The sequence below is a fragment of the Palaemon carinicauda genome, chromosome 8 (assembly GCF_036898095.1).
Source record: "Palaemon carinicauda isolate YSFRI2023 chromosome 8, ASM3689809v2, whole genome shotgun sequence".
Lineage (NCBI taxonomy): Eukaryota > Metazoa > Arthropoda > Malacostraca > Decapoda > Palaemonidae > Palaemon > Palaemon carinicauda.
The window spans coordinates 159,177,774-159,198,539 of record NC_090732.1 but is presented as its reverse complement, the minus strand read 5'-3'; the positions used below and the strand labels follow the sequence as shown (position 1 = coordinate 159,198,539).

General features: G+C 44.8%; 1 protein-coding gene across 2 annotated transcripts in view; it reads left to right on the top strand.

Annotated features, from left to right (window-relative positions):
- LOC137646055 (myb-like protein X) overlaps positions 1–20,766 on the top strand; it is a 318,901-nt gene that overhangs the window by 55,709 nt on the left and 242,426 nt on the right. For both annotated transcript variants that reach the window (XM_068379209.1, XM_068379210.1), the window contains exon 2: positions 10,120–11,677. In XM_068379209.1, the coding sequence (XP_068235310.1) occupies positions 10,121–11,677 (1,557 nt within the window). In that variant the 5' untranslated portion in view covers position 10,120. The remainder of the gene's footprint in view (positions 1–10,119; positions 11,678–20,766) is intronic.

The following is a 20,766-nucleotide window of genomic DNA, read 5'->3' as shown; positions in this document are numbered from 1 at the left end:
TCTAGCTTTTCGGGCTTTTCCGTCGGCCCCCAGAACAAGCCAAGCCCAGTTATGCATCCAGAACATGCTGAAGAAGGAACAATGTTCAGTCAGGAAGTGGATGAGTCTGATAGGGACGCTATCATCCCTGGAACAGTTCGTGTCATTAGGAAGACTACACCTCCGCCCTCTTCAATACCACCTAGCATTTCATTGGAAAAAGGACAAGACGCTAGAAGCGGTCTCGATCCCCATTTCCGAGAAGGTGAAGTCTTGCCTGACTTGGTGGAAGGACAGTATCAGCCTAAGAGAGGGTCTTCCCCTGGCTGTTCAGACTCCCAACCACGTTCTCTTCTCGGACGCATCGGACGTAGGCTGGGGCGCGACATTAGACGGTCGGGAATGTTCGGGAATATGGAACTCGAGTCAAAGGACAATGCATATCAACTGCAAGGAGCTACTGGCAGTACATCTGGCCTTGAAAAGCTTCAGGTCTCTCCTTCAAGGCAAAGTGGTGGAGGTGAACTCGGACAACACCACTGCTTTGGCGTACATCTCCAAGCAAGGAGGGACCCACTCACTGACGTTGTAAGAGATCGCAAGGGACCTGCTCATCTGGTCAAAAGGTCAAAACATATCGCTAGTAACGAGGTTCATCCAAGGCAACTTGAATGTCATGGCAGATTGTCTCAGTCGGAAGGGGCAAGTAATTCCAACAGAATGGACCCTCCACAAGGATGTATGCAAGAGACTTTGGGCCACTTGGGGCCAACCAACCATAGATCTCTTTGCAACCTCGATGACCAAGAGGCTCCCAATATATTGCTCACCAATCCCGGACCCAGCAGCAATTCATATAGATGCCTTTCTCCTAGATTGGTCACATCTAGATCTATACGCATTCCCACCGTTCAAGATTGTCAACAAGGTACTGCAGAAGTTCGCCTCTCACGAAGGGACAAGGTTGACGTTAGGTGCTCCCCTCTGGCCCGCGAGAGAATGGTTCACCGAGGTACTTCGATGGCTAGTAGACGTTCCCAGAATTCTTCCTCTAAGGGTGGACCTTCTACGTCAGCCACACGTAAAGAAGGTACACCAAAGCCTCCACGCTCTTCGTCTGACTCCCTCTTAATGAGAGAATGCCTTGACGAAGTCATTGAGCTTCAGCACGGCATTTCATTCCCGTGCTGAATCTTGGTGACGGGCAAGAGGGCTCTCGAACTTCGGGAAATTGCTCCCCCAGTTCGAATCTAAATTTCTCTCTTTCATCTTTTTCTTCTGCTTAATATTACTTCGACCTTCTCCTAATTTCATCAACTTTCTTTCATCTTGCTGTCCTATCTCTATGATTATTATCTTTCTTACTTATATATATATATGCAGATGTATGCATATATATATATTTATTTATTCTATTTGCTCATTTATTTATTTATTTATTTTTTTTTTCTATTTTATTTAAATGGCGTGGATATTTCCACATTCGTTATTACTGCCTGCTTAGATGAATGGGAGAAGGGATCACGGTTGGGAGGTATTCGCATTCAAAGCTATATATGAGAGTATTGGATGATCTCAGCCATCCCAAAGATGGTTTGGACCTTTTTGGCGGAACTACTCTCAAGGGTTGGGTCATCGGAATCCAGGGGGATCCAATCCTTGAGGTGGGACTCTTGGCTTTTGGCCGGAAGCCCATCATTACAGATATTGGGAGGATGATTCCATATTACTTTGGTCTCAGTCCTAACAGGCGGGTTTAGCTTACACCTGTGCCTCTATATCTGTTTTGATGCTATCCTTCGGGTAGGGTATGGAGTGGACCATCTGGGAAGTATACTCTCATTGTGCCGATAGTGGAGAATACAAATTTCCTTTCCAACGTATGATACTTTCTTATAATTCTCAAGCAGGTACCCCAACCAAACAACAACAAAAAACCTGAAAATCCCACCCTTAAATATGGACCCTTCAAATGCTGACTCCCCATCCCCTGGATTTGCTGACTCCCCCCGGCACTGTTGACGACTTCTGCTAATTCAATTAAGGAAAATTCTGTTGATGACTTAGGAACAAAAAAGGACCCCTCTACTAATGTTTCAAAACCAATTAAGTCGGGTAACAAAGGGAAACTAAGAATTCTTCATGTTACCCAAATTCCAATAAATACTGATTATGATATGATATATAAAGCATTTAGATGCTATGGAATGATAAAAGAAATTAGAATGAAACTTGAAAATGAAAAATGGCATTCATGGATAACTTATAATAATCATGAAGAAGCATTCAATGCAATATGTAACATCAATGATATCAAAATTAATAACCTAAATGTCATGGGTGCCCTATGTGATAAGATACCAAACAGTTTGGATGTATATAGACCTGCTGACTGGTTTGAGAAAGATATAGATTTAACTATGCTCCCCCAAAGAAAGCCGAAACCACCAATGTGGCTTGTTGCCGAGCCTAAAGGGAGTAATGGGAATTATTTTAAAATTAGCAAACTAATTCAGAAAAAGGTAGGAACCATTGCACCTGGTGATATATCTCGCTTTGGGAAAAATAGCTTCCTAATCCATGCTAAATCATTCACGCAATCAGTAATACTGTCTAACCTTACGACAAACAGTGATGAGGATATGTTAGATGTCAAACCCCACCTAAACTTTAGTTATGGAAGGGGAGTAGTCTTCAATAAAGATCTTTACGAATTTACAGAAGAGGAAATACTAGCCATGTGCCCATTAACAGTGTGGAAAGTCCATAAGATTCCTGGGACGTCAATGATTATCCTTACTTTCCAGGATGCTGATGTGCCTTTCCACATCGATATTGAAAATGAAAGAATAAAAGTTCGACCTTTTAAACAAAAGCCCTTACAATGCTTCAAATGTTTCAAATTTGGACATCCTTCTAAAGTTTGTAAAAATGAAAAAATGTGTAGCATCTGTGCCAGTCCCTATCATGGAGAGTGTACACTTGAGCCCAGCTGTTTGAATTGCAATTCAAACCATAAATCCACTGACAGGAGCTGCGAGATTTATAAGTTTGAAGAAGCAGCCCTCAACAAATCCAGTGTAGAACACATAAGTGTAGGACACGCCAAAAGACTACTGAAAAAACCAAACAGCTATGCAAATGCACTGAAATCAAGAGAAAATATACCACAGGAGACATCGAACCCACATAGTGCTGCCAGTAATTCCCAAAAAGGAAATACATCATTTAATGATAGTAGAGTTTTACGTGACAAGGTAAGCATATTGCCTTCCAAGGCTTTACCACTGTGTATTAAAACTGCAACACTGCCCACTTCTATACAAACTTCATCCCCCATTACCAACAATAGTGCTAACCTCTCTCAGGCCATGTCCTTGCCTGATTTGATGGAAGTTCCACCCGAAACAAAGTTACCAGGTGCACCTGTGGTAGGGAAGGTGCAAAAACCTGGTAAATCCTCACCACTGATAAATAGGAAAAGAGAGAGACCTCCTTCTCTCTCTCCACCCTCCATTAGAAACGTCAAGGTTATGACATCAAATAAATTTGATGTTTTGTCTGTTGATGTTTCTAATGGACCAGAAGATAAACTGAATAAATCAGAAATTCAAGTTGAGGTCCACCATCCACCTCAACAAATAGATCAAAAGGATGCAAAGAAAAACACAAACATAAAACCCATTATAACAAGACCACCTCTGAAGAAACCTACAGGTAATAATGTTAGATTAAAAACTGCTAATGGGAAGACCTCATCCAAGATGTCTTCCAGAAATAATCCATAGTTTTCTCCTCCATTTTGCAATGGAACTGTCAGGGTTTGAGGGCCAAATATGAAGAACTTAAGCTCCTAATTCATGAGCATTCCCCCATAATTGTATGTCTACAGGAAAGTATGCTTGATTCTAACACTCCTAGTCCTCGAGAGTATGTTAGCTATAGAACACCATATAATCAACAATCAGGGAGCCATGGCGGAAGTCTTGTATACATTCGTCGAGATGTTCCCCAAATACCTATGTCTATACGTACAACCCTGCAGGCAGTTGTTGTACAAATTGATATAGGGAGAAAATATACAATTTGCTCTCTGTACTTACCTCCAAATGATATTATTTTATATGATGACTTAGCAGAGGTCATTCAACAACTCCCTCAACCATTACTCTTACTGGGAGATATGAATGGTAGACATCCTTTATGGGGTGATATCCTAGCAAACACAAGGGGCAATATTATCTCATCAATTGTGGAGAATGAGGATGTGGGACTCCTTAATACAGGAGAGCCCACACACTTCCATGTTCAGACAGGTACCTTGTCATGCATTGACCTTTCAATTGCAAGCTCTAACTGTCTTCTTGATTTTGATTGGAGGACATTAGATGATTGGCATACTAGTGATCATGCACCAATCATTATAAACACCAACAATGGTCCACCTTTACAGAGATCGCCACGATGGAATCTTGACAAGGCGGACTGGGAAAAGTTTCGTGAGCTAAGCGAAATTGAGGGGGATGCTGAACAGGTTGAAAATATCGATGATGCCATAGACTTACTGAATGGAACTCTCCATACAGCAGGAGTCAATTCAATTCCCAAAACAACAGGGTTATTCAAACGACGACCAGTCCCGTGGTGGTCTTCAGAACTAACTGCCCTCCACAGAGCCACAAGAAGATCTCTAACACGATTGCGTAGACTCCGAACCGATGAGAATTTAATTATGTACAAGAAATGTAGAGCACAGTTCCGTCGTGCCATGAAAGAAGCAAGGCGCCAGTCATGGATGTCTTTTGTTTCCTCCATTAACAGTAGAACACCACCATCTTCTGTGTGGAGGAAAGTAAAAAAGATAGCTGGCAAATTCACCCCCAACCCACCACCAGTGTTGAAGGTGAATGGTCAGTATGTAACTGAAGCAAATGATGTTAGCAATGCCCTGGCTAGTCATTTTTCAAATGTATCCAGCAAGTGTGTAGGAGCCCCTGGTCACCAGTATAGGAGCGTTGAAGAAAAGAAAATTTTAGATTTTGGAACAAGAAGAGAAAAGAGTTATAATTCTCCTTTCACTGAAAGAGAATTTGATTCCGCACTTGCTCATTGCAACGATACAGCCCCTGGACCCGATGGAATTCCATATGCAATGATTAAACATGTACATTTTAATACAAAGCTATTTATTTTAAGCATTATTAATAGAATATGGCATGATCATAGTTACCCAAGTGTTTGGGAACTAGCCATTATTTTAGCCTTTTTAAAACCCGGTAAAGACAAGTTTTTAGCAGCAAACTATCGTCCTATTGCATTGACATCTTGTTTATGTAAAATCATGGAGAAGATGGTCAATGCAAGGCTGATATGGTACCTTGAAAAGAAAGGTATTTTATCACCGATTCAATGTGGATTCAGAAAAATGCACTCAACGACTGATGTGTTGATACGACTTGAGTCTTCTATTTGTGAAGCCTTTGCTTCCAAACAGCACCATGTTACAGTATTTTTTGACCTTGAAAAGGCATATGATACCACATGGAGATATGGTATACTTAAAACCATTCATGAAATCGGATTGAGAGGAGAGCTGCCACTATTTATTCAGGCATTTCTTTCACATAGAGTTTTTCAAGTGAGAGTTGGGGAAGCTCTTATCAGAGAGTAAGTGCCAGGAAGGAGGAGTTCCTCAGGGAAGTGTGCTGAGTGTAACCCTTTTTGCACTAGCAATTAATGGGATATCCTCAGCCATTCCCCAGGATGTTCTCCCAACATTATTTGTGGTTGATCTCTCAATATCATTTGCTGGAGCCAGAATGGCAACGGTTGAGAGAAAACTACAGCTCTCAATTGACAAAATTATCCAGTGGGCCGATATGAATGGATTTAAGTTCTCAACAAGTAAAACTACTATTGTACATTTCTGTCGTATACGGGGAGCACATCCAGACCCGGATATATACATTAAAGGTCAACGGATACCATGTGTATCGGAAACCAAATTTTTAGGTTTGATATTTGACTGTAGACTTACATGGGTTTCTCACCTAAAAGCACTAAAAGCAAAATGTGTTGAAGCTCTGAATATTTTAAAAGTATTGTCCCATACATCATGGGGGGCAGACCGCAATACTATTTTAAAATTATACAAGGCCTTGATTTTTTCCAAAATTAGTTATGGTTGTGAGGTATACTCTTCAGCCACCCCAAGCCGGTTGAAAATATTAGATTCAATACATCATGCAGGTATTAGATTGTCCACGGGAGCATTCAGAACATCACCTATCCCAAGTCTCTTTGTTGATGCTGGAGAGTTACCACTAGACCTTTACCGGATGTCTTCTATCCTTCGGTATTGGTTTAGATTGCAAAGACTCCCTAATTCTTTAGCCTTCCAGACTGCAAGCCTTGTAAGGCACCCAACATACTTTGAAATGCACCCAAAATCTCCTCAACCCTATGGCTTTCGGGTGAAACAATTATTAAACAGTCTGGATATAATTAGATGTAAGGTACTTCCATTCAAGATATCATCAACGCCTCCATGGAAGTTACCAGAGATATCTTTTTGTAAATATTTTATAGGAGATAAGAAGAATATGTCAGACCTAGAAGCCAGGTCTCTTTTTAATGAACATGTTAAAGAACATAGAGGATCAACTTTTATCTATACTGATGGCTCCAAATCTGATGCTGGCGTTGGATTTGGGGTACATAGTAATAGTTTTAATTGTAGAGGTGCACTTCCTCTGACCGCTTCCATATTTACTGCCGAACTGTATGGCATATTAACCGCTGTTGAGAAAATAGCATTGGAGAAGGAGGGTAATTTTACAATTTTTAGTGATGCAAGGAGTGTCCTTCAAGCTATGGAAGTTTTTAATTCTAATAACCCTCTAGTTTTAAAGATTTTAGAATGGCTTTTTATTATTGGACGGAGAGGTATAACAGTTCAATTTTGTTGGGTTCCAGCACATGTAGGTGTGTGTGGGAATGAGAAGGCAGATTCACTGGCTAAGAATGCTGCATCCGAGTTGCTGCCAAGAAGGTATCCCATTGCCTGTAATGATTTCTTACCTGACATCAAGAAATTGGTTTGCAATAAATGGCAACAGCAATGGGATACCCTAGATGCGAATAAAATGCGAGAGGTAACAAATGTCATATATCCTTGGAGGTATAATATGATGCCCCGAAAATGGGAGACGTCTATTTGTCGTCTCCGTATTGGTCACACTCGGTTGACACATGAGTTTCTGCTGAAGGGCCAACAGCGACCGTATTGTGACGACTGTTTAGTACCTTTAACAGTGAGGCATTTGTTGACTGAATGCCCCAATTATAACAACTTAAGGAATAGATATTTGTTTGAGGCTCGAGGTGAGGGTGGCAGGTTCATCCTTGCCAAGATTCTTGGAAATGATGTGTCCTACCATGCAAGTGGCATTTTTAGATTTATTTCAGAAGCAGGTCTTCTGAAAATTATTTAACTTTTATGACATTCAACTTTTATGATTTTAATTGAATACTCTTTTATTTTTTATTTTATTTTATTTTTTATTTTTGTATACATAAGTTAATTGTTACCGGCGTCAATGACCTCAGATGTCAGGATGCCTGAAAACTTTAAATCAATCAATCAAGGTGAGGATGGCAGGTTTATCCTTGCCAAGATTCTTGGACATGATGTGTCTTACTATGCGAGCGGAATTTTTAGATTTATTTCAGAAGCAGGTCTTCTGAAAACTATTTAACTATTTTAATGACTTCTTAATTTTTATGGTTTTAATCGAATTCTCTTTTAATTTTCATATACAGTAAATGGTATCGGCGTCAATGACCTTAGATGTCAGGATGCCAGAAAACTCTCAATCAATCAATCAATCAATCTTCGTCTGACTGCCTTCAGACTATCGAAAGACTCTCGAGAGCTAGAGGCTTTTCGAAGGAGGCAGCCAGGGCGATTGCTAGAGCAAGGAGAACATCCACCCTTAGAGTCTACCAATCGAAGTGGGAAGTCTTCCGAAACTGGTGCAAGTCAGTATCTGTATCCTCGACCAGTACCTCTGTAACTCAAATAGCTGACTTCCTCTTATACCTGAGGAAAGAACGATCACTTTCAGCTCCCACTATCAAGGGTTACAGAAGCATGTTGGCATCAGTCTTCCGTCATAGAGGCTTAGATCTTTCCAACAATAAAGATCTACAGGACCTCCTTAAGTCTTTTGAGACCACGAAGGAGCGTCGTTTGGTTACGCCTGGTTGGAATTTAGACGTGGTACTAAGATTCCTCATGTCAGACAGGTTCGAGCCGCTACAATCAGCCTCCTTGAAAGATCTCACCTTAAAGACTTTTCCTGGTATGCTTAGCCACAGCTAAAAGAGTCAGTGAGATTCATGCCTTCAGCAAGAACATCGGATTTTCGTCAGAAAAGGCTACATGTTCACTACAACTTGGTTTTCTAGCCAAAAACGAGCTACCTTCTCGACCTTGGCCGAAATCGTTCGATATTCCCAGCTTATCGAATATGGTAGGCAATGAACTAGAAAGAGTCTTATGCCCTGTGAGAGCTCTTAAGTTCTATTTAAAACGAACTAAACCTTTACGAGGCCTTTCTGAAGCTTTATGGTGTTCAGTTAAGAAACCATCTTTGCCTATGTCAAAGAATGCTTTATCCTATTTTATCAGACTGTTAATACGAGAAGCTCATTCCCATCTGAGTGAGGAAGACCAAGCATTGCTGAAGGTAAGGACACACGAAGTTAGAGCTGTCGCAACTTCCGTGGCCTTTAAACAAAATAGATCTCTGCGAAGTATAATGGACGCAACCCATTGGAGAAGCAAGTCAGTGTTCGCGTCTTTTTATCTTAAGGATGTCCAGTCTCTTTACGAGGACTGCTACACACTGGGACCATTCGTAGCAGCGAGTGCAGTAGTGGGTGAGGGCTCAACCACTACAATTCCCTAATTCCATAACCTTTTAATCTTTCTCTTGAAATGTTTTTATTGTTTTTTGGGTTGTCCGGAAGGCTAAGAAGCCTTTCGCATCCTGGTTGATTTGGCGGGTGGTCAAAGTCATTTCTTGAGAGCGCCTAGATTAGGGGTTTTGATGAGGTCCTGTTGTATGGGTTGCAACCCTTGATACTTCAGATCCTAGGGGTCGCTCAGCATCCTAAGAGGATCGCGAGGCTCCGTAAGGAAGACGTACTTAAAAAGGCAGAGTAATTGTTCAAGTCGACTTCCTTACCAGGTACCTATTTATTTTGTTTTTGTTATTTTGATAACTTCTAAAATGAAATAAAACTCTTAGCTCATAAAAGTGTAAACTTATATTGCTGGTCTCTACCCACCCCCCTGGGTGTGAATCAGCTATATAATCACCGGCTAAGTTAAATATTGAAAAATGTTATTTTGATTATAAAATAAATTTTTGAATATACTTACCCGGTGATTATAATTAAATGACCCTCCCTTCCTCCCCAATAGAGACGCAGTGGGACGAGGAGAAAATTGAGTCTTTATTTACACTGAGAACTGGGTATCTGGTCGACAGATGGCGCTGTTGGGCACACCCGCAACCTGTGTAGCGATCGCTGGCGAGTTTTACCTTAGAGTTTTCTGTCGAGCAACAGAGTTGCAGCTATATAATCACCGGGTAAGTATATTCAAAAATTTATTTTATAATCAAAATAACATATTCATTTCCTCTCTAAAAACTAAGTCTCTGGTGTGCCTTGTCAATATGGTATGCCTTGTCAAGGTTATAGCACAATCATTATTATTAACTTTAGTTCACTAATGGCAATTGCATCACTCTTTGATGCATTGTTCACCCATAGATTTAAATCTCAGATAACCAATCAAACATTTTCTGTGTAGAAGAGCATAAGCATAAGGTATCTTTTGGAGTTTCATTAATTACCTAATACCGTACTATTTTTCGAGATTATTAGCCTGTGGAAAGTGACAATATTATGATTTTTTTTTTATCCTTAGTAAGTGGTTGAATCCTATACAATTGAAAATGATTATATATGTAAAGTATTTAGGGTTTAATACTCCATTGGTTGTTTATAGCTGAATTTTTCCTATCTCTAAACTTATTAGAATTAAATTAAAGTTGTTGGTATTTTCAGGATGGAAGAGATGGAGAATCTAATAGAAGACATGAATCCTTGGGAATTAGCAAAGAATATGTGTTTGGCATCATCCCAATCATCTTCATCTGGAATAAAAGGCTCAACTATATTGAGGAAAGCAAAAAATATTAGTTCAATTTTTTCTAAAGCAAGTAGACCCTTCCAAAAAGCCAGCCTTAGTGATAGCAATCCATTAGACCCTATTCAAGAAAGTGGTGTTCATCCTGAAAGTGAAGAGGCTTCTTCCCTTTCAACCACAAGTACCATAAAAGTGAAATTAGAAGATTTAACAACAGAGTCTTTTGATGGAGACAGTGTAACAAGTGGGCATGGAAAGGGTATTGCAAATTTATGGGAGAATAAAAGATCTGCTATGTTTAGCAAAGCCAGTTCTTCAGTGCCAGTATTAAAAAAGGACCAGTCTAAGTTGGGGACTGTGTCAGATGCCACAATTTCTATAGATGTATTAAACTGTAGTCCTCCTATGACACTGAATTCTCCATCTGGAGATGCTAAGGAAAGTAACTTGTCAGGTGATGATGCCCAAAAAACATTTGTCCCCACAGTAAAAAAGGTTCCTGTTTTTGGTGGTCGAAAAACTCAAATTACAAAAGGAGCACTTGATAAGGAGGATAACTCTGTTCCGAAGAAGATTCCAAAATTTTCCAGCAGTGTAGTAAAACGGGCACCTCCATTTGTTTCTAATCATTCTAAATCAATCTCTCAAGGTAATGGAGGAAATAAAGTATCTGGTAGCCAGTTGCTTAAACCCAGCCTTCAGTCTCGGCAAAGTAACAGAGACGTCAAGGAATCTCAAATGGAAACTGATAGCTTAAGAAAACCCAATAAAGAAACCTCATCTGAAGACAAGGAAAAGGAAACTATGAAAGTCGGTCTGACTGAAATTTCATCCATAACTAATGAGAGTGAAGCCATGCAAAGTAATAGTTCCAGATTGTTTTTCAACACTGACAAAAAAGAAAATGCTAAATCACATGCATGTGAATCAATTCAAAATGGACATGAAGAAATCCCTAAATCCATAACACCTAAAACTAATCCAAAGCAGAACATCAAAGCCTCAGCAAAAACTGAAGATGGTAAAGATAAAGCGTCCAAATCCAAATTTCTAGTGAAAATAGATGAAAAGAAAAGCTGTTCAGCCCCAAGTATAAAGAAATCTGAAACTGTAAGACATGTCAAATTGGCATGTGATGACAAGACATCCAAATCGAGTTCATCAGCATCAGAACAACATTTAGAAAAAACTTCAGAGATTTGTGATGGTGACAAGAATAAAGATGTTTTAGCATTACAAGATTTGGAAAATGAGGAATCTAACGTTTGTGTTGACAGTCTCTTAGATGAAGAGAGCAGCAGTATGGGAGAAGGGCATATTTGCAAAGAAGCTGCCTTGGAAATTCCTATGAATAACAAAACTCCTGATTCTAGAAGTCACTTGTATTGTTCAAAGTCACAAAAGCAAGGTTTAGCTATGGAAATTGGTAACAAGAATGCAGAGCAAGTTGGAAGTGTTTCTTGTAATTCAGATTTGGTAAGCTGAAGATGTTTACAGTAATTCTTTATTCTCATGAGTGTTTAAGTGGTTTGTTTTTAACTAAGAAGTTTAGGTTGTTCCAACACCTAATACAAATCCTTTCTCTCTTTGCTATGGATATATATTTTGGTGAAAGTTGAAATTAGCCCTAAACATTTAGCGAGGTATAACTGCCTGCTGATAGTTAGCGGGGGTAGTGGGGCGGTAGACCAGCCACCCAGCTCACATACACACACCCCAGTGAAATGTCATCACTTTTTATTGTTCTGTAACTGAAATACAAACCACGCTATTTAATACGGGTAATTACTTTCGGCTTAGCTGAAAGGACGAGCCATTAGAATTTTAACGAGGGTTTACTACCCCACCGCTAGTTAGCGGGGGGTAGGGAGGGTAGCTTGCTACCCTCCCCCCCTCACACACCTGTGTACTAAGTTCACTTTGCTATCATGTCCGCTGTCACCCTCGCCTACACGACAGCCATTATTAATCTTTGTTTTTTGCTTTTTCTTTTTCTAGAGTGTTGTGAAGTTGGCCTCTACAATGCGGAAGTGTCCTGGGTTGCCTGACCGCCCTTGTGGGACCTTCATGTCGTCATTAGACACCGACCCACACACCTTATGCCCTTATTGTAGGGGACAACGGTGTGATAGTGGTGATGTATGTATTGAATGTAGGGAGTGGTCTACCTCCCAGTGGGAGAGGTTTTCCCGGCGCCGGAAGTCCAAACGGGATATTTCTCCATCAAAGGTTTCTTTGAAGAAGGAAAATCCTAATGACTCTTCTTCCGTGGCCCAAACCTCCTCCGAAGCTCCCTCGGTTTCTCTCCAGAGGCCGTCGAGTGGTAGTGTAGGCCGTATTGTTGTTGACCGATCTTGGGGTTTGGGAGAGGGAGTTACCTCCCATAGCGAGGCAGCTCCTCCTCCTCCCCCAGGGGAGGATTTAATTGTTTCTCCTAATGTAAATGTGAGTAATAATGATCTTTTACAGCTTTGGGCTTCCTTGGGGCTTCAGGGCTCGCCCTCCAAGGAAGCCCTGTTTGACATGATCAGGTTGGGACCAGCTGTCAAACAATCACGGACGGTAGCAGAGGTTGACCCTCTGTCTATCATCGAGGCTGTTGTGGGAGAGGCTTCTTATGAGAGTGTTCAAACCTCTACTCCTGTTGTAGCTGAAGGCTTAGCTCCCCCCTCCGAACACCCTTCGAGGGAGGAACTAGGTCCAACGGTCAATCCTGCAGGTGATTCTCCCCCTCGGGGTCTGCCTGCTGCTCCCAGAGGACGTATAAGACGTAAGGCTCGCCTTTCTCTTCGTCGCCGAGGTCTACCTTCTCCTCACAAGGGTGTTAGGAGGCGCCTCTTCGGGTCTTCATCCTCGCAGTCCGCCGCAGAGGAACCTCGTCCTTCAGCAACCGTTCCTGCTACATTTTTAGATCTGGATCTCTGCAGATCGTATGCGATCTCCTTCTCCTGCCAGACCTGCTGACCTGCCGTCGCTCTTCCTGGCTGCAGAGGCGCTGTGGGCGCCCACCCATCCCGTTATCCAACGGGCACTGGTCCCTTCGGGGTAAAAGGGGCTTTCACACATTGTGTGTAAGTCCCTTGCGCCAGGTATCCCCTGTGCGCCAACGTTCTCCTGTGTGCAAGCGCTCGCCAGTTGCAGACACGTCTCGCCAGTTGCAGACACGTCTCGCCAGCGCTCACCTGCACGCCCACGATCTCCTGTGCGCCCACGATCTCCTGCTTGCCCGGCAGTTCCAGAGACAACGCGCCCATGATCTCCTGCTTGCCCGGCAGTTCCAGAGACAACGCGCCCACGATCTCCTGCGTGCCCGGCAGTTCCAGAGACAACGCACCCACGATCTCCTGCTTGCCCAGCAGTTCCAGAGACAACGCGCCCTCAATCTGATGCGCGCAAACTGGCTCCTCAGAAGTCTTTGAGGAAGGCTCCCTCCCCCCCAGACGTTCTCTCCCTCCCCTATGGACGAGGATTTCCCGTCCTCAGGGATTCACGTGAGGTGAGGCGTTCTCCCATAGCACCAATGGGAGAAACCCCACCTCACGCTGAGAAGTCTTTCCGGGTGAAGGTGGAGAAGAGCCCCCCACCATCTTTGTTGGAATCCTGCATCCCTCCCAGGAGGGAGTCGAAGGACTCCAAGACAATTCCGAAATCATCTTCGAGGATCAGACCAGAGCGAGCTAAGCCCGCAGAGAACGTCCATGAGTCCCCCCAAGAGGAGCCTTTGTGGACTGGAGACCTTGCTGCTAGTCCATCAGGAGGAGAGCTGCAAGAGTCGGAACATGCCTTCTGGCAAGTTCTGACTCTGATGAGGAACCTCAACGGATTCTTGGATCCAGAGATTCCTCCTCGAGAGGGCAAAGACACGGTTCTGGACCGAGTCTTTGGTACCCAGAAGCCCCCTAAAGCCAGCGCGGCTTTGCCTTGGTCCCAGGGGGTTAAGAGTGCCAGAGATAAGGTCGAGAGCCAGCTCTCCGAGCTTGCCTCCTCCAGCCATTCCAGTGCCGTAAACAAACTCCTCCCACCTCCTCGTGTCCACCAGAGGAGGTACTTCGAAATCATGGAGGAGTCCTGTTTAGCTCTTCCCCTTCACCACTCGGTGGAAGAGCTCTCCTGGGGAGTCCCTCTCGAGAGAGACTCCAACCGGCCAGTGTCGTTCTCGGCCTCGGAGATCCTCAGCCAGGAGAAGGTAGCGAAGTGTGCCATGCAGGCAACTTCGTGGCTGGATATCTGGCTAGGGTCTCTTGGCATCCTGATATGATCCGAGGACTTGTCTAAAGAGAGTACCAGGAAGGCCTTGGAGACCTTCCTTCTTTCAGGCACTCGTACCATCGAGTTTCTAGCCCACCAAGTCTCGAACTTGTGGGCTAATTCTATCCTGAAACGCTGAGATGCAATGTCTGAAAGATTTAACACGAAGGTCCCCAGCACCGAGGTCAGTAGGCTCAGACATTCCTCCCTTTTGGGGAGTAGTCTGTTTGAGCCGAAAGATGTAGAGCAAGCGACTTGAGAGGTGGAGGAAGTCCAACCAGGACTCCCTCCTCTATAGGGCTTATAATCAAAGCCCTATAAACCTCCAGCACCTCAACAACCTCGCCCTACAAAGACGACGAAACCAGCAGTAGCAGCAAAGGCAACTGTGTCGAAGCAGCCCTTTCCTGTCAAAGACAAGAAAGGCAAAAATTCCTCCAGGGGAGGGAAAAATCCTACGGGGAGTGGCCGTGGCCCCAAACGCTAGGATTGGCAATCCCCCTGCATGTCCACCAGTGGGGGGATGCCTTCAAAGTTGCGCAGACAGGTGGTAGCAACTCGGGGCCGATTCCTGGACGATCTCTGTGATCAGTCAAGAATATCGCGTCCTGTTCATAACATCTCTACCTCCCCTGATAGCGAATCCAGTGTCGTTGAGCTCTCTCTCTTGCCATGGGATCGGCAAGGGGGCAAGCCCTTCGGGCAGAAGTCGAGATCATGTTGAAGAAGGGCGCTCTCCAAGAGGTCGTCGACGGGTCCCCAGGCTTCTTCAGTCGACTCTTTCTTGTAAAGAAGGCGTCTGGAGGCTGGAGACCAGTCATCGACCTCTCAGCTCAGAACAGGTTTGTCAAGCAGACCCCGTTCAGCATGGAGACGGCAGACACGGTCAGACTCGCAGTGAGACCGTGAGACTTCGTGTACACTGGATCTAAAGGATGCGTACTTCCAGATCCAAATCCATCAGTCTTCAAGGAAGTACTTAAGATTCAGCCTAGACAACAAGATCTACCAGTTCAAGGTGCTGTGTTTCGGTCTCTCCACAGCACCTCAGGTTTTCACCAGAGTGTTCACCCTGATATCTTCGTGGGCACACAGGATCGGCATCCGTCTCCTCCGTTATCTGGACGACTGGCTGATCCTAGCAGACTCGGAGTCAACCCTTCTTCGACACCGAGACAATCTTCTGAGAATTTGCCAAGATCCAGGGATCATGGTAAATCTCGAGAAGTCTTCTCTGCTTCCATCTCAACGACTGGTGTATCTAGGCATGATCTTGGACACCAATCTCCACAAAGCTTTCCCATCAGACGACAGGATAGCAAGGCTGAGGAAAGTCGCAAGTCCTTTCCTCAGACGAGAAGAACTCCCATCCCAGTCGTGGTTACGTCTCCTCGGCCATCTCTCATCCTTGGCACGTCTAGTTCCCAACGGTCGTTTCAGAGTGAGATCTCTGCAATGGCGACTCAAGTCTCGGTGGAGTCAAGGACACGATTCCCCGGACGTCTTGATCCCTATGGGTCTCGCGGAACTGACGGACCTTCAGTGGTGGGTGGCAGACGAGAACTTACGAAAGGGAGTGGATCTTCTCGTCCTCCCCCCCGGATTTGATGCTGTTTTCAGACGCCTCAAAGAAAGGGTGGGGGGCCCACGTTGTGAACCACAGGACCTCAGGCCTGTGGTCAGAATCAGAAAAGTGCCTCCATATGAATCTGCTAGAAATGAAGGCTGTATTTCTGGCCCTTCAACAGTTCCAACAGCACCTGGCGGGTCACTTAGTGGTGGTGATGAGCGACAACACCACAGTAGTGGTTTACATCAACAAGCAAGGAGGTACCTTTTCAGAACAGCTATCCCATCTTGCAGTAGAGATACTGAGAGGGACCGAAATCCACGCGATTCCACTATCGGCTCTCTTTATTCCAGGCAAGAGGAATGTGTTTGCCGACAGTCTGAGCAGAGCGTCTCAGATAGTGAGTACCTAGTGGTCTTTTGATTGTCAAGTAGCCAACAAACTCCTGACTTTGCTGGGTTCCCCGACTGTGGATCTGTTCGCGACAGCGTTGAACTTCAAACTGCCGCTGTACTGCTCCCCAGTCCCGGATCCCAAGGCTCTCTTTCAAGATGCTTTCCAACAACCGTGGGACAACATCGACGTATACGCCTTTCCCCCGTTCTGTCTGATGAAGAGGGTACTCAACAAGACCAGAATATCGGTCAATCTCTCGATGACCCTCATAACTCCGCTGTGGCATCACGCGGAATGGTTTCCGGACCTTCTGCAACTCCTTACGGAGCTTCCGAGAGAACTCCCTCCGCAACACGAGCTACTCAAACAACTACACGCCAATATCTTTCACAAAGCCGTAGCTTCGCTTCGGCTTCACGCCTGAAGACTATCCAGCATCTCCTCGCAGAGAGAGGATTTTCGCAACAAGTTGCGAAAAGGATGTCTGGACACCTGCAAAAGTCATCTGCATCTGTCTACCAGGCAAAGTGGAGAGTTTTCTGTGGTTGGTGTCGTGGAAGGGGTATCTCTCCACTCGATACCGCTATTCCAGCAATAGCGGAGTTCTTCATGTACTTGCGAGAAGAAATGCGCCTTTCAATCTCGGCAGTGAAAGACTATCGCTCAGCCTTAAGTCTAGCCTTCAGACTCAAAGGAATGGACATTTCTTCTTCACTGGAACTTTCCCTACTCATACGTAGTTATGAACTTACCTGCCCTCAGTCGGAAGTGAGACCTTCTCCATGGAACGTGGTTCGAGTTCTCAGGTCTCTTAAGAGACCTCCCTACGAACCATTACGCCAGGCTTCAGATCGCCACCTAACTTGGAAGAAGGTGTTCCTACTAGCTTTGTCGTCAGCCAAGCGAGGGGATGTGGGGGGGAGGTAATGTTCTGCTTCGTCCCAGAGTTTATTGCTAAGACTCAGAATCCGGGAGTGCTGGACCCTCGGTTCGACTCCTTCCGGATTTCGAGTCTTCATTCCATAACAGATGACCCAGACCATCTCCTACTGTCCCCAGTAAGGAGTCTGAGGCTACATCTGAAAAGAGCAGCTGCAGTTCGTCCCCAAGTGCAGGCATTGTTTGTTAGCACTGGGAGGTCGAAGAGGAGGGTTACCAAGAACACCATCTCAGCATGGATTCAAAAGACAATCCATCTGTCCCTGAATCCTGACCCTCCTTCATCACGTCGCCCTAGAGCTCATGATGTCGGGTGTAGCTACGTCCCTGACCTTCAAAAAGAACTTCTCAATGACGCAGGTTCTACAAGCAGGGGTATGGAAGTGTCAAACGACCTTCACAGCCCACTACCTGCAAGACGTGACCCACACCAGTCTCGATACGTTCTCTATCGGCCCCGTGGTGGCTGCACAACAGCTGTTTTAAACCTCAGGCTCCTTAATGGACAAGTAGCAGAGGGTTGAGGGCATTTTTACCCAGTTTTAGTCTGCATGAAAGAAAAGGTATGCCTGGCCCTTATTCTTTTCTTCATCCTCCTCTCTCTAGGGGAAAGCAGCATCCTGGGTTCTCTGCACAGCTGACCTCAAACCACTGCAGGTAAACCAGTATTAAGTTAATACTGTCACGTTCCCATACCCTTACGAGGTGGTATTGGGAGAGTCCTAGCCTTAAGTTTCCATCTAAAGAACTTCAGTTCAACTTCCTAGGACGAGTCACACATAATCCTTCACACACAGCTTATGTAGGCCGCAGCCCTTGCATAGCAAGGTGCGAGCGAGGTACAGGGACTCTTTATTGTTGAGTGCTGACACACTCAGATAATGAGTCCCCGAGCAAAAGCCGAAAGTCAGTATGACTGGGACTTATTCCACCCTTCCTAAGGGTTGAGTCACCCATATTAAATAGCGTGGTTTGTATTTCAGTTACGGAACAAATGACAAAATCGGAGATAATTTGTATTTTTCCTAACTATACAAACCTTAGCTATTTAATCAAACTTGCCCGCTAGCCCTCTCCCCCGTGAAGTCCTACCTCTAAGTAAAGTGAACTTAGTATACAGGTGTGAGGGGGGAGGGTAGCAAGCTACCCTCCCTACCCCCCGCTAACTAGCGGTGGGGTAGTAAACCCTCGTTAAAATTCTAATGGCTTGTCCTTTCAGCTACGCCGAAAGTAATTACCCATATTAAATAGCTAAGGATTGTATAGTTAGGAAAAATACAAATTATCTCCGAATTTGTCATTTTTGGCTCGGTAGATATCTGAACGTGCAGTCACTCTCCCATTAACCTAATATAAACTGCTTTTAAAACTAATTTTTTCTTTTCAGGAGTGCTGAGGTAGTTGAGGTTTCCACACAATCCGGATTTGTCCTGGCGTGGAAGGTCGCCCTTTCAACACCTTCATTATGGCTGCAGATATGGATGCTCACCTTTTTCCTTGCATGCAGGAGCCATTCATGCTCGCAGGAGAGTCAGAGTAACAAATGTTGGGAGTAGCCAACGGAGGAAGTGCAAAAGGGGTTCTTCTCCTTCGAGTGTCTTCCTCGAAGGTAAAGAAGTCCCGACTTACGCTAGTGTCTCGTTTCCTCCCTGTTGATTCTGCTTGATTGATCTCCTCTGGAGGACAATGTAGCAAGAGTGGTTGCCGTTTGCCCCTGGACAACCCTAAGCTTCAGAGGACTGTCGCTTCCCCAAAGCGGCGCCACCCTTGGTCTTGGGAAGTCAATTTCCACTAACGCTGCACGTCAGCTTTTGCCTTCTCTTGGATTATGGGTTTCCCTCTATAAGGAATGGCTTTTGGAGGTTCTACAGCGCACACCTACCTCCCCAGGAATTGAGTATGGTCTTCCTCCTCGAGACTACGGTAGGTGACCTGCCAGAGCTTCTCATTCCCCTACCTGCAGTAACCTCCACTTTTGCTCTTCCTCTCTTTGTTCGTACTGCTTTGGCATACAGACTAGAGGAGTTACAGACTAGTACCCCCGTGTTGTTACCAGATGTGGAATCCTCTTGAGGTGACCCCAGAAGCTGACTTCGGTCGGTCCTCTCAGCTCACAGATTATGGTAAATGGCCTAAGACTGAGCTTGCTCAGCACACTTGGAACTCAGAGCATGAAGCACCGGGCCTTGCCATCTAGTCTCGTTTGCAAGCGATGCCCTCCTCACCTGAGTAGTTGGCCCCAAGGAGCTTCAGAAAACATATGCTGGATTCCTCCATCCTCGTTCAGCTCCTCGGAGCATTGCTTTTTGGAACAAGAGGATGATGGGGTACAGAGGTTGTTTACAGTTCCCACTCCTCGCCTTCATGTCCACAGGACACGAGCGCTTTGTTTGATCAGGACCTATGGGGCCTGCGCCTCTAGCTTCTCGCTCTCATGAGGAAGAACCTGCTGTTTCTTCTGCACTTCAGTGTGCAGATATCCCAGCTTGACCTTTTTCACTACCACGAGTGCGGGCCTCCTGCTGTATGAGCGTGCAAGGTTACTCGCCAACCTCCTCCTGGAGTGCTGGCGAGTGATCGTGCTTCACCTTATGCTGCTTCAGCGTATGGGAACAGACCCTAATCTTGCAAGGGAGTTTTGCTCATTGTTGCTCACTCATCCATTGAGCACTAACGAGGTTGGCGGGCGAGCCTTTCTTGTTTATGAAAGTCTAAGGTTGCGCACTCGCGAGCTCTTAGCGAGTTTCCAGCACATGCTACTTCAGTACTGCACGCATGCTCCCCAGTGCGCTATGCTTCGGCAGCACCAGAGCATCCACTATAGCTCTCATGCACTATGCTATTGGCAGTGAGAGAGCAGTCACAGGTGCACGTCTCCTTGATTTCGCGCTCCATGTCTTTTGCTTGCTGACGATTTCCTCACCATACTGCAGTCGTGCTCATTGGTGTGCGCCATTTCGGTTGTCCACCCTCTTTCACCTGTTAACACTAGTGATCCCTCGCTACTTTGCGGTTCGACTATTGCGGACTTGGTGCATCGCGGGGTATTTTTGTCGAAAAATAAAAATTCAAAAATATTAACGTATGGTGGAAAGCAGCCATGTTTCATCTTGATGCGTGAAAGAAATGGCTTCCCAAGCTGCCAGACAAGGAGAGCAGCTTGTTCTTATACCCACTTGAAGTCAGACAAGGCACGTAATTGGTTACCGGATGTATCCCGTGAGCTGATTGGCAGCGCATCATTGCATCCTTTCCCAGCCTCTTCCCGGGGTGTATCCCGCCATTCTGCCATTCTCATGTTCATGCTGTTCTGTACTCTTACAAGTGTCTCGCGTTCGTAGTGTTCTGCGATTCATTCAACTTTTGTAAAGCCATTAAAATGCCTGCTAAGTGCCATGCCCCTATGAAAGAT